This window comes from Cariama cristata, unplaced genomic scaffold (genome assembly GCF_000690535.1).
Source record: "Cariama cristata isolate BGI_N322 unplaced genomic scaffold, ASM69053v1 scaffold24251, whole genome shotgun sequence".
NCBI classification, from domain to species: Eukaryota; Metazoa; Chordata; class Aves; order Cariamiformes; family Cariamidae; genus Cariama; species Cariama cristata.
In genome coordinates this window covers 1-12,836 of record NW_009601340.1, presented here as the reverse complement: position 1 = coordinate 12,836, position 12,836 = coordinate 1, and the positions used below count along the sequence as shown (strand labels likewise).

At 41.4% G+C, this 12,836-nt stretch overlaps 1 protein-coding gene across 1 annotated transcript; it reads right to left on the bottom strand.

Moving 5' to 3' along the window:
* Positions 1-1,143: 1,143 nt before the first annotated feature.
* On the bottom strand, positions 1,144-12,449 carry SLC45A2 (solute carrier family 45, member 2; the record flags this gene model as incomplete). The annotated part of the gene is made up of 6 exons (XM_009710423.1): positions 11,946-12,449; positions 10,439-10,615; positions 7,482-7,807; positions 3,722-3,865; positions 2,332-2,455; positions 1,144-1,372 (listed from the first exon to the last, which is right to left on the bottom strand). Coding segments are annotated over exons 1-6 (1,439 nt in total), but the record flags the coding sequence as incomplete, so codon positions are not given.
* Between the last annotated feature and the right edge of the window lie 387 nt (positions 12,450-12,836).

Sequence of the window (12,836 nt, the reverse complement as noted above, 5' to 3'; positions counted from 1 at the left end):
GGAACAGCTCTGAATCAGAGCTAGGCTACAACTTTGGCTTTCCTCTCTCTCTCTGAGTTCACTGGCCCAAGGTTAGGATTGTGACCTCACCCTAAACTGGGTTCATTACCTGTCCTTTTTTATATCTTTCTGAAACTCTTCATCATGATCATTCTCTTTTGGGAGGAACAGAGAAATTAACTGAAAAATTAGGAATCAGATCTATGAAATATTTAACCACATTGAGACATGCTCCTAGGATTCAATAGAATAATTAAGAGTTTTCATGTATTAGTCATTCAGACAATGATGCTTAAAAGTTGTACAGAACAGTAGGAGATGTTCTCAAGGACTTGATCTAGCGCTGTGCTGGTCTCAACTATGTTTCTATGTTCTTTTTCAATGATTCAACCTTTCCTTTATTAATTTCTTCAAATGTCCCCAGATATAATGAGAACTAAGTCCTCGCAACTGTCCTTAATCCTTCTTCTTTCCAGCTCTCTCACTAACTTAAGAGACTTGACAGAACTTTTCCATTAAAGAGCTCAACACTCTACAAGACATGAAGATTCTGCTGTGCCCAGTAGCATGATATAAGGAATGCAAGCTTTTCCAGATTTGCCTTGGAAACAGGATTTCATGCTGTGAAGGACCAAAAACCAACCCCAGACATTTAGGGAGATAATGAGAATGTGGTCTATAATTTAATACTGAACTGTATAAAACTCTTTGTACTTGAATTTCATATGTTTATTAGCTAACAACTTTTGTAACACTTTGCAGTTAACTAAGAATTCTGCCAGCCTTTGCAGTGTGGTTATCAACCTTAGGAACTCAGAAGTCCTCAGCAAATACAGCTGAAAAGAAGGATATAAGGAAGATAGCACTTGAAGGCAACACAGGTGGAGCCCTGTTATCTGCTTACTGCCTGAACACGTACTATGATTGGCTTTGTTTCAGTTGTGATGATTAATAATTACTTATCTCAGTGCAGGACTGTTTGGAGAGTTTAGAGCTGAGACCTTAACTCTCTCTGTCAGAAACTTTCTGTTCATAACATGTGTTATCATAAGCAGTTTGAAATTAAAATTAAAAGCTGCTCACCAGTTCTATCCAGTTTTCTCCCAAATTAGACTAAACAGTCCCAGATGGATATAAACTTACCCTTCCTTCAATTTTGAACTCACCTCTTCTTCCCTGTGATACTCTGCAATGAGGTGGAACGGCACTGTGTACAGCGTGCTGGACATGACGCCAAAGAGGGAACACAGAGCCAGCGTGGAATAGACATTGGGAAACAAGCCAATTAGTCCAGTACCCAAGCCAAAAAGTAGGTATCCAATGAAATAAAGTCCCTTTAATCCTATGTATGGCAGAAGGATTTTCTGCAGGTCTGTGGAAAGAAAGTTAAAATGCTGATAAGACTAAAACAAAACAGGTCTCATGTAATCCTTTAAGGGGTTTTAGTTTGTAAAATGCAATGAAGTAGATAATCTTACTGATTTTGGAAGGTGCCTCAAATTATTGTAGGTATAAACTTGCCAAATACTTGCTCCCTCTGGGGATAGTCTTATTCTGGCATAGCCAACTCCAGAGAAGACGTAGTTAACAGCTGTTGTAGAAGAACTGCCATCATTGACAACCTCAGACATTTCCACTGTTTGATTGTAATGCGAATATTTGGCATCAATCTCTGTCTGACCTGAGAAAGGCGCTAGGGAAATGCCTGTAGTTAAGCTCCAAAGGGGAAAAGATATCTACCAAGCCTCTTTTAGATGCTCAATTCAGTCCCCAAAATGCTGCTTATCTGAGGTTTTGGATCGCAAGTGTTTTTTCTAATCCTTGATAAGAGCTATAGTGAAATCTGTCTGGGTAACTGTGCTAGCATATTTACACATAATTTTGGAAAGCAAAGTTCATGTTTCTGGCAAGAACTTCTACTGCATTGTGAAAGAGTTATTTTATGAGGAATGCAGATGGGGAGAGGCCATCAGAGGGACCTGCAAGAACCTACAACTACATCACTGCTGGGTGAAAGAGCATCTCAGAATGACGCCCATGGCATCCATTTTAGCCTAGCATTTAACTTCAGGATAATTTTCTGTGTTTGGGGTCAGTTCACATGCAGAACAATGCCTTACTCCCAAAGTGACCCCTCATCATGTGGTCAGGAGCTGTTCATGTTAAGATACAAGTTTCTAACAATGCTGAGAATGTAACATTTCTTAATGTTTTATTGTGGAGAAAACCAGTTAATTTGGCATTGCTTTATTTTTTTAAACAATGGCAAATGACTAACAGTTTAAGCACTGTTTCAAAATGCAGTGTTGGAGTACATTCCTGGGTACTTACAAGAATAGACTGACGAAGCAATTGCATTGATGCACAGCCCCCAGCATCCCATCTCTACTCCTGTTTTGTAGGTAAGGTAAAGTGTGGAGTTATGAGGTGCGTAAGGACTACCCTGGTATACAACCTGAAAGAGACCACAAAGATCACATAAGGCAAGGATGGACTGCATGTATATAATACCTCCTTCTTACGCGAGCAGAGTACCCATCACAGGGCCTCATCCCTCGTAGGGGAGGTAATTAGCACCCAAGAAATCTGTTAAGCAGTGCCCTAATCACCCCTCCACAGTTCTCCAGTTTTCACATTAATTTCTCCCAGATTCTCACATCCCAGGCTCCTCCTCGTTTATTATGCTCTGCTGTTTCCTGGACTGTCCACTCTACACTGACTCGTTTGCTTGTTTTCCTTTGGGTGTCTCATTACCCACTCTCCTTCTCTCTCCACTTCTGCCTTCTCGCCTTAGCCTTTATTTCCCTAATTTATCTACAATTAAATGTGTTGTTTTCTCTTTTCAGGCTTACCCCAAAACCCTCATTTTTCCACCCAGTAATCGTCTTATTCAATTCCATCTAGGCAAGCAGAACTTTTTGTTTCAGTTGTTCGTACACACTGCAGGAAAAAAACCTCTCCCTCTCACATACAGACAAAAACAGGCAAGAAAATGGGAATACTGCATGGAAACCACAGGAAAAAGAAAGTGGCAATGAGAGGATTTGTGCCAGGAGCGTATTTGTACCCTGGAAGAAAGGAGGCAGACAGAATGGTATAGGCAAGAATCACTGGCAGGAACATACAGTCTTACTGCCTGGGAATGGCATGGAAAAGGGAGCAGTGGGTATCACAAAGGTAAATAATTGCTGGCAGGAGGGACTTAGGGAAAGGTTTAAAGAGGTAAGGTGTGAACAGCCAAATTCAAGGAGAGAAGAGCTTTCAGCTACCAAGTAGTTCACTGTGTGCCGAGAGCTGCAGAGCCTGAGGTCGGGGATGCTGCGGCTGTGTCGGCAGTGCCCGTGCACCAGCGCAAGGGCAGCTGCATCGAGCAACGCCAGCACTACTTTAATTAGGAAACTGCCCATCTCGGAGCGGCTCCAAAGCCAAAGCAGAGAATGGATGCGTTTGGAACAGCTCCGAGAGCCTCATTTGGAACTGTTAAATAGACACAAATAGCCTTACAGATACTAAAAGGTTTTCCCCAAAGATCCAACAGACTGGCTCAGAACAAAGGCCTGAGATCAATTAGCTGTTTTGCAAAACTCTTGTTGAGCCATGCAGATACAATTGGCTCTGCCACCACTGTCATTTCTGCAGGATTATAACAACGTCTCATTTCTTTTTGGTGGATGAGGAGGTGCTATGAGGAAGGAGAAGCAAGAGGGTTTTAAGCTTTTACCTGTCCCATGAAATCCGTGAAGAAGAGCATGTTGGACAGGAAAGCCATCCATCCAAAGAGGTGGCTCACACACAGATAGCGATAGTGGGATGGCATACTTAAAAGTGTCTTCAGGAGTGATTTAAGGGTCATCCGCCTTTGATCCTAAAAGCAAGTATTTAACAATAAAACTGTATTATTTCCTTGAAGGCTAATAAAATAGCTGACAGCTAATGAAAAAGGCCTCAGCATCTTTTAATTTCTAAACGTCCAAAGTTTTTTATTTTTTGTTAGGAAGGGTTGCTTGGGTACTGAGTGTCCTTCACTATATGTTTGATTTGTAGAACCATTGCCTAATAAAGTCATCTGAAAGATTCACAGAGACTCTGGGAGAGCCAGAGTATATCAACAAGGATGTAAGATTTCTTGTTCTTGTAATCAGTACGATTATTAATTACTTTTCCGGCAAAACAGATTCAGTGGAGTTTCAAAAAAAAACCCAAACAAAACCAGAACAAAAATAATTTCTTTATGGAAACAATCAGGTCTACATTGAAAATAGAAAGCTACCATGGAAAAAAACGAAACTCAAAACACTTCCTGAAAATTAAAATGTATCAACTGTGGAATATGGCATTTCTGAGACATTGTTCCCATTCCTTTCTATGTGCTAAATTCCCTAGAAAACTTCACGTCTTCTGGCATATAATGAGATTTCCACTAGAAACTGTCTTCCCCTCCATGAAGCAGGGAGACACTGTGATAGATCACAGGAGATGCAGCACCACTCAAAACTCTACCACCCAGAGAATGTGAGCTCCACCACCTGAATGCCTCATCCCATGGGAGAAATAACTAATTTCAAAATCAAAACGTTATTGGTGATGGTTAACAAATCGCAATGATGGGGAAAAACAAAATTTCTCAACATCTTCAATGCCCTATCTTATCTCCCTCCTCCTTGTCTGAGCCCTGTGCCCCAAAACTCCGCGAGTTTCTTTTCCAGTCACATTCATCAGGTCACTTATATTACTTGAGTTTTATTTAGTATTGTAGGTATGCTCAATGTCAGGCCTTTGCGACACACAATTCCTACTGCTTTAAAGCTCCTGTGTGTTTCTTTGCTTCTAAAGAAAAAAAGATGTTATTTCATCTGTGCATGATGGAACACTTCTAATTTTCTCTAACGATGTTTGGAGGCAACAATGTTGGGAGACATGGTGAGGGAAGCTGTATGGTCACACAATGTGGAAGAACTATAAATGCTATGTTCATTACTGGAAAGCTGAATTTTGTCTCCAATGTGCTGTAAGAAAATACCATTTTTTCCTTCACTCCTTCAATATTCTACTTACTTTTCACAATTCTGCATTCCTTTGAACTAGGTTATGCTGCAAGCTACTCTATGAATAATCACCGCAAAGTTGGAAAATACTTTGCTCCAGTCGTAGGTTTTTAATCCTCATAGGAATGCCAAAATTCAAGTTGCTGACTTTCACCTTGAACTGTATATTGTCCAAATCCCTTGGAATTTCTCTTGGCATCACTGTCTCTTTTAAACAGGATAAGCTTTCTATTCTTCTACAGTTATAAAAAACAACCAAAAAAATTCCATATTGACTCATTAGTGTTATTTCAAGGATAATTACTATTGTTTGAGTTGGCTATTTGATTTGTTCAACTCTTCCACACAGTACTTTAAAACAGCCTTTCCAATCAAAGTGTTAACGTAAGGTCAGGGAACTACAAAGGACACTGCTGTAATTACAAACAATAATTTGACAGCTATATAGAAATGCTTGCTTTCTATTTAGATATTTTAGTGAGCAGAAATGGAAACTGAAATGTTTACTGCACACATTCAACATACACCAACACACAAACCCCACACTAATTTAAATGACATGCTGAAACTTGGCTCTGTTTAAGTGCCTTATCCTTCAAAAGCTCACAATACTCAATCATTTTCTCTTTAAAATCACTACAACTCAAGGCCTAAGATGATTCATAAAGATACAGAGGGATCAATATGACTTGGGTTTTATGGCAGCAGATCTGAGTAATTTGGCACCACACTAAAGAGCAACGGACTTTGGATGTCTGTTCATACTACAACAGGCCAAATCTCATTAATAATCATGGTAGCTATTAGCATCTTAGAGCACAGTCCTTAATTTAGCAGATATAGGGCCACGATGCCTGCAGCAAAAAAAAGAGACACAGAAAAACAGGAAGCCAAACCATTTCTTCAAGGAAGCAATTACAGTAATGAATGAACTCAGAAAACACGTGCCACAAGAGACAGACCACTAAAGCAGTGAGTGTCTAGAATTTATACATGACCAGGCACATCAAAGAAACATGAGGCAGATCAAAGCACTGTAAGCCTCTGACAGGCGGTCCAGCTAAAAGCACAGAGAGGAGGGCAATGGCAAAAGCTTGCCCACAGTGGACACCAGAGCTTCACCCTGGGTGTCAGACATCACTGATTCACTGGAATTAGTTCTTGCCAAGGTAGAGGCTACCCGAGTCCACAGTCTGCTCCCCTTGCTTTCACTGCGTCTGCTCTTTCTTTTTCGTTTACCTTCCTTTCTTTAGAGCCCACATGGGCCAAGCAGTCAACAACACTCAGCATCTCTGACAATCTGGGTGATGCTTAGACTGAACAGTGCTGGTGAAGGATGCTGGCTGCTCAAGTTGGCCTACGGTGGGGCAGCAGGGACAGTGTTGCAGCATGCTAGCCATATTCTCCCGACAAACTGTTGCTCTGCTGTCTGCCTCTCTCTGTGTTTGGCATTCTCATCAGGTAGTGTTCACCTCTTATTCTACCTTTGTGTTGTATCTGGTGTAATAGTATTTTTCTTTGGGTTAGGAATACCAAGTGCTATTATAGTACAATGATAAACAGTAGAAGATAATAAATCCCTTTTATTTGTACCTAGGGTACCATGAGAGTGCAGTGAGGATTCCTAGCACTAAAAGTCATCAACAAAACAGTAAAAACTATTATCTGTTCCCAAGACCATCCTAGAAATGTGCTCTCCAGATATTTTTCACGTAGATTTACTTTTTCCTAGTTGCCTTAGATTGAAGCAATCTCTCATAAAAATGCAGCATAAACAAAGTAACAGTGATGATTTGAAAGTATTTGCTATTCTCTTGCATATAAAAGTTCTGCCAAAGGCACAGCTACAACATCACTTCAGAATAAAACTAAAACTCCAGAAGCAAGGTAGCATTGCTGTAGAAGTAGCAATTTTAAACACATCAGTACTGTCAATAAATCCTCAATGAAATGTTGAGCAGCAGCAAACCCAAATGTTTAGACCAGGGAACAAACACTTCATACATACTATGTATGAAAGTGTGTGGACTTCAGTGGGAGTTACAGATTTATATCAAAGATTAATGGACTGTAGTCCTTGTCCACAATTTGATGTGAATTCTATCAGGAATAAAGGACAAAGTAGATCCTCTTGACAAAATTCACATGAGGAGGATATCAAGAGACTGAAACAGAGCAGAAACCTGAACGTGGTTCTCCCCCATCCCTGCCAATTGTTCAAAGCATCAGGACCACTCTGTCTCATCCCTCTTGCTGGAAATACTTTATAAATAAAAAAAGAGAAAAGAAAGCAGGCTTCCTCCTGACCCTGTATCCTGGTGAAGGATTCTTTTTCTTTTTGTGTGAAAGGGCTCCATTCCAAATAGTCAGCATTAGCTAATTAAAGGGTCTCCAAGGATACAATGATACGGCTTACAAAATTATCTCTGCACTTACCTCTGTACATGACGTAACAGCACATTTCCCTGGTTTAGCTGCAGCCTTTATTTCAGTACATGTTGATTTTAAGTAACCATTCTTGATTTCCTCCTCTATGGAGCTATATTTATAGGATTCAGTTACTTCCAACAAGAACTTTGTCTCTTCATTTTCATATCTAAGTGGGACTTCAGGAATACTGCACAGATGCACGATAAGGCAGATTAGGAAAACCAAGGCTGCGAAGAAGAAAATCACCTGGAATTCTGATGCCAAGGAATATCCTAGTACAGTTTGACCCCAATCCACAGCACCTGTCAGGTAACCTAAGGCTCCTCCCAAACCTGCAGGGGTGGGAAAAAAGTGGAAAAAAGAGCTACTGGCATTGGTAAAATAAAAATACAGTACACAATACCTTCAACATGTGATCCCCCCTAGAAATGACTGAATAATCACTCTTCAGATATTAATCACAAGAAATAGGAAAACTGCGCTAATCACATACATCACCAGTTACCAAAACATCTCTTGAAAAATCTCCTCAGCTTTGGTGAACAGAGCTCTCCAAAAAATGCCTGAACATATAGCAACATGGGCCTCCATCTCTTTTCTTGACTCTTTGAAGCTTTATTTTCTTTGAAACAGTGAGTAATACAAAATAAAATTCTACTGAAATTATGTACCTCACCACTCAGAAAAGAAAACAAAAAGGATCAAATACAAATCTGTAATTCTGTTTATGGATTTTCTCAGAAAAAGTTAGAATAAAAGGTAAAATAAGAATGCTACCTTGTGTCTTGAAGTTAATAAAACCTGCGTTCAGTCTGGCTTTTTACAATCTCTTCTTTTTGTTAGTAGTGCACCCAGTGTCAGCAGCACAAGGGAGTGCACGGTGTTACCCACAGCACAGAGCTCTGGCAGGGGAAGCAGAGTCCTGGCACCCGGTTAAGCAGGTGGCTCTGCAGGACGTGGGAGTGAAGCAGGATAGAAGCATTTGTAGGACTTCAAAGTATTTCTACTCTTCTGCTTAGGAGAACTGAAGACAATGTGAGGCAGAACCATTCTGTCCAACAAGAAGTAACACTAGTAACAGGATCTACATTTGCTTCACCTACAAAACATGGGATTTGGATTTCATTCTGGGCTTTCTGTACTTTTTTTCCCTCTTGAGTCTGATTATGGCCTTCCTTCGTTGTGTCCTACTGCATTTTACAGGGGACTCTATCCTTGGTTCTTCTTATGGAATCAATTAAGCTGTTAATAACTTTTTGAGGAAAACCTACACTAGATGTTTGCACAGAGTGAATGTTTGATGTTTGAGGTCATCTTTGCATACTGTTTTGACAAAAAAAGCAATCATGATATTGGAATGCAGTCTGAGTGTTGTGTGTTGGATATGTGCACTCTTCCTTCCACTTGTGTTGGTGGTCATAAGTTTCATAACTGCAAAGCTATCCAGTTTCATGTTCAAACCTTAAACCCATGACAAACTGGAGAGCAAAGTCTTGGAGATATTTAGTATAAAAAGAAGGAACTAAATAGGGGAAACAAAATAATATCTAAAACAGAAGCTAGAAAAGAAATGGGAAGATTGCTGACTGTGTCTAACAGGGATAGAACATGGAATGATAAGTGCCTTGGGAGGGCTGCAGAACCCTTATCAAATGAGGATTTCAAGAGCAGGCTAGGTAATTACCCATCGGAATGGTTAATATAATGATGATCTTGCTATAAAGGGCACAGGGTGACAGACCAAATAATGCAATCTCTTCCAGTTTTATTTGATGTGATTTGTCCCACATCCCTTTCCTCAGCTCAGTACACAAATGAATCATCTAAATCTGTAGCTCCAAATTTGGAAATCAAGCCTTTTTAGTATCATCGAAGGAAAAATTGCAACCAGATTTCTGTTGAAGGCAAGAATATACATAGAGACTCACTCCAACTCTGTCGAAACAAACGATTGTTAAAACTTTTATGTGTCAGCTTCTGATGGATAATACTGATTTCATTCCCATGTGGCTTTCAGGTTCCCTTATAATCTGTGTTCCTGGACACAGCTATTTCATTTGTTCAAAATCAGCTTGTTGTGAACATCTGCCAAACCTCTCTCCTCAATTAGAGTAACTGCCACTGAATCTACATCTCTCTGCACTTGGTACGGCTCAGTAGCCACGAAAATCTGCATCAACAGAGATTGCGTGACTTCTCGTCTAGTCTGCTTTTTGTCTAGTCCTTTCACAGTGACTGCTCTCAGATACGGCTAGAAGCTCCTCCTGATTCACATTACAGGTACACAGCCTTATGTGCCTTCCCTGTGCATTTTCTCAACACGGGGCTCATGTAGTGCAGAAGGCTCCCTTCTGTAACTCATCAACATTTCAAACATGTATAAAGATAAATGAAGCTCTTACTTCATTTGCAAGAGTCCAGACTGAATCACTTGGACTTATTTTGTGGAAGTTGTGAAGTTCTGCACTTTACACAGAACTCCTATTCCTATACAGGAAGGCAGCACATATTGGAGCACTGCTGAAGAATGGAAATCAGCTGTTCTGGTTTGTGCAGCTCTTGCTCTATGTCACATGCTGAGTCAAAAATGTTATTTTTATGTGCTATGGCAAAGAAACAAGTCACATCCCTTAATTTTTTTCTTCACCAAAAACTTGAAAAAAATCAGAACAAGCTGAATAAGGACTACTTCACTTTTTAAATAATTCATTGTTCATACTCAAATTGTGGCTATGTCGCTGTAAATGTTTATGCCTGCAGCCTTCTGCAGCAGAATTCTTGTAGCAGCAATCACAAGTTGCTGTTCTCCGGAGTAGTGAAAACCCAGCAACAAAACACTCGTGACTGAAGTGTGGGATCAGATGATCAGTTCATTCAAGATTAGAAACACAGTGAGGATAAAATCCATGCAATTACCTTCCCCTCCTTTGAGAGGTAGGGAGGAAAAGAAGGGATCTGAGTACCTGTAAAGAGGGCGTGGTAATGCAGACCCTTCTCTTTATCCTGGTGACAGCAGACATCAAATAAATACGCTTTGATGGGGCCATCAATAAAATCAGCTGCAAAATCAAAAAGCACTACTCCCAGCATGGTAATGACTATTGCCCACGTCCGCTGCTTGTCTCTCTCACCGATGAAAGCTACAAAAAGAAAAACACCCTCATTCTGACAGCAACAGTGCCATGTTTTGCAAAACCACATTTTATCTTTCCTGACACCTCCAAATCTAAACACTGCTTAGTTAGGCAAGAGAGAGCAGTGACCCCAGAATCACATCAGAGCAGCAGGGTAACTGAGTTTGCGTAGTGCTGAGGTGTGCTAAGTTGACTTACTGCCTTGAGTCAGCGCAACCTCTGGGTACTCCAAGCTCCACAATCAAGAGCATCACCAGTCTTCATCTGCTCCTTCGCACCTCCATGGCATGCTCTGGTAGCCTAATGCACATGCATTTTGTAGTACTTTTTTGTTCTATTCTATTTGTCCCACCTTTCTATTGTTTTAGATAATCAAGAGTTGACTGTAACATCTCTTTTTGGTCAAATGAACAGAAGTATATTCAACACCAATGATATCCAGGAAGAGAGAATAAATCAATTCAAAACACCACACACCTCCCCCCTCTGCCAAGTCATAATGATAGCAGTAACTTTCCATCAAGATTCTGAGAAGTTACATCGCAAGCTGAAATATAACCATATCTAGGGACGTCACTCCTATTTGATTTTGCGCATTCCAGGTGCAACACTGTTCCCAAGGAGTTGCAGATTTCTATTATTCACCAGCATAACACAGTCCTGAGTCAAGCCAGTGCTGCAATAATTAGATAGGTATTTTAAATGCTAATTCATCTAAAACAGGGATTTATGGATATTCATAGAATCATAGAATCGTTATGGTTGGAAGAGACCTCAAAGATCATCAAGTCCAACCATCTACTCAACACCACCATGCCCGCTAAACCGTGACTCGAAGCACCACATCTAAATGTTTTTTGAACACCTCCAGGGATGGTGACTCCACCACCTCCCTGGGGAGCCTGGTCCTGTGCTTAATGGCTCTTACAGTGAAGAAGTTCTTCCTAATATCCAACCATTCCGTTTGGATGTGTATTACATCACACAAATGATACTGATTATTTAAAGTAACAAGGTAAACTTTAGTTCGTAGAAACTCCCCTGGGCCTAAGCAGTGCTTTATTTGTACGAACTGATCAGGCAACCACACCAACATACAACATACTGCAATCAATCACATGCAGAAACTACAGAACACCATGTGCTGGGTACCTAACGTACAGTGTTAGGACTGAACATATATGAGGATTTCAGTGTTCCCCAGCTCCTTCAATGCAGCCAAGTAACAGGATACCCAATTCTAACAGTCCCTTTTAGCAAGGAAAAAAGGAACCCCTTTCAAAAAAAAGGTTAGGATGAGTTTTGTCTGTGAATACAGCATATGCCCCTCACTCACCTGAGATCATCACGTCCCCATTGAGGTACAAAGCCATGCCTAGCAGCATGATGATGCCCAGACCCAGAATGTAAGGTCGTCTCCTGCCCCAGTGACAGGTGCAGTGATCACTGGCTGAACCTACCACGGGCTGCAGCACGAAGCCCAGGATAGGGCTGATGAGCCACACCAGGCTGTAGAGGTTCCTGGGCAGCCCTACGCTGAGCAGCACTGGCGTGACAAAGGCGGCCTCCACGGCATAGCAGAACTCCCGGCCAAACATCGCCATGCTGTGCATGACCAGCCTTCCCACTGCTTGCTTCCTTGGCACCACTGCTCCAGCCTTCATCACTGATTGCAGCAGAGCCTCCTCCTTCCCGGTGGTGCTGTCCATGTCAGCCGTGGCCACCTCGGAAGGTGGTGGAAGATCCCTGTGGAAACTCTCTTTCGTTAAGGTCATCACTCTTGCTACGTGCAGCGCTCTGGCAAGTTGGTGCTGCCTGCTCCAGCTGACATGGAGCCCAGATCATACGCCGGGTGGGATCAGTCTGTGCTGGGGGAGGGACTCACATACTTTCATGGCTCTGTGATCACAAGTTATGCAAGAAAGGGGGCAGGGAAATGTGTGTTAACATTAGCAGATCAGAGCTCCTGGGTGTCCACAAAGCTCTCAGCTATCCACAACTAAAAAATTACTGTTTTAAGCATGAAACACAAACATAACAGGACCATACATCACAAGGGCAAGGCGCAGGATTAGCGTGACACAAAGCTGTTCCTCTTGTGGCTGTAAGACAGCGGCGATACCAAGAATCTGGACCCCTCATCTTTCTGTTCAGCAAACATGAGCACCAGAGAAAAGTGCCGATCTCTTGTTGCCCAAACAGGGTGTCCTGGTTTGGCTAAAACAGA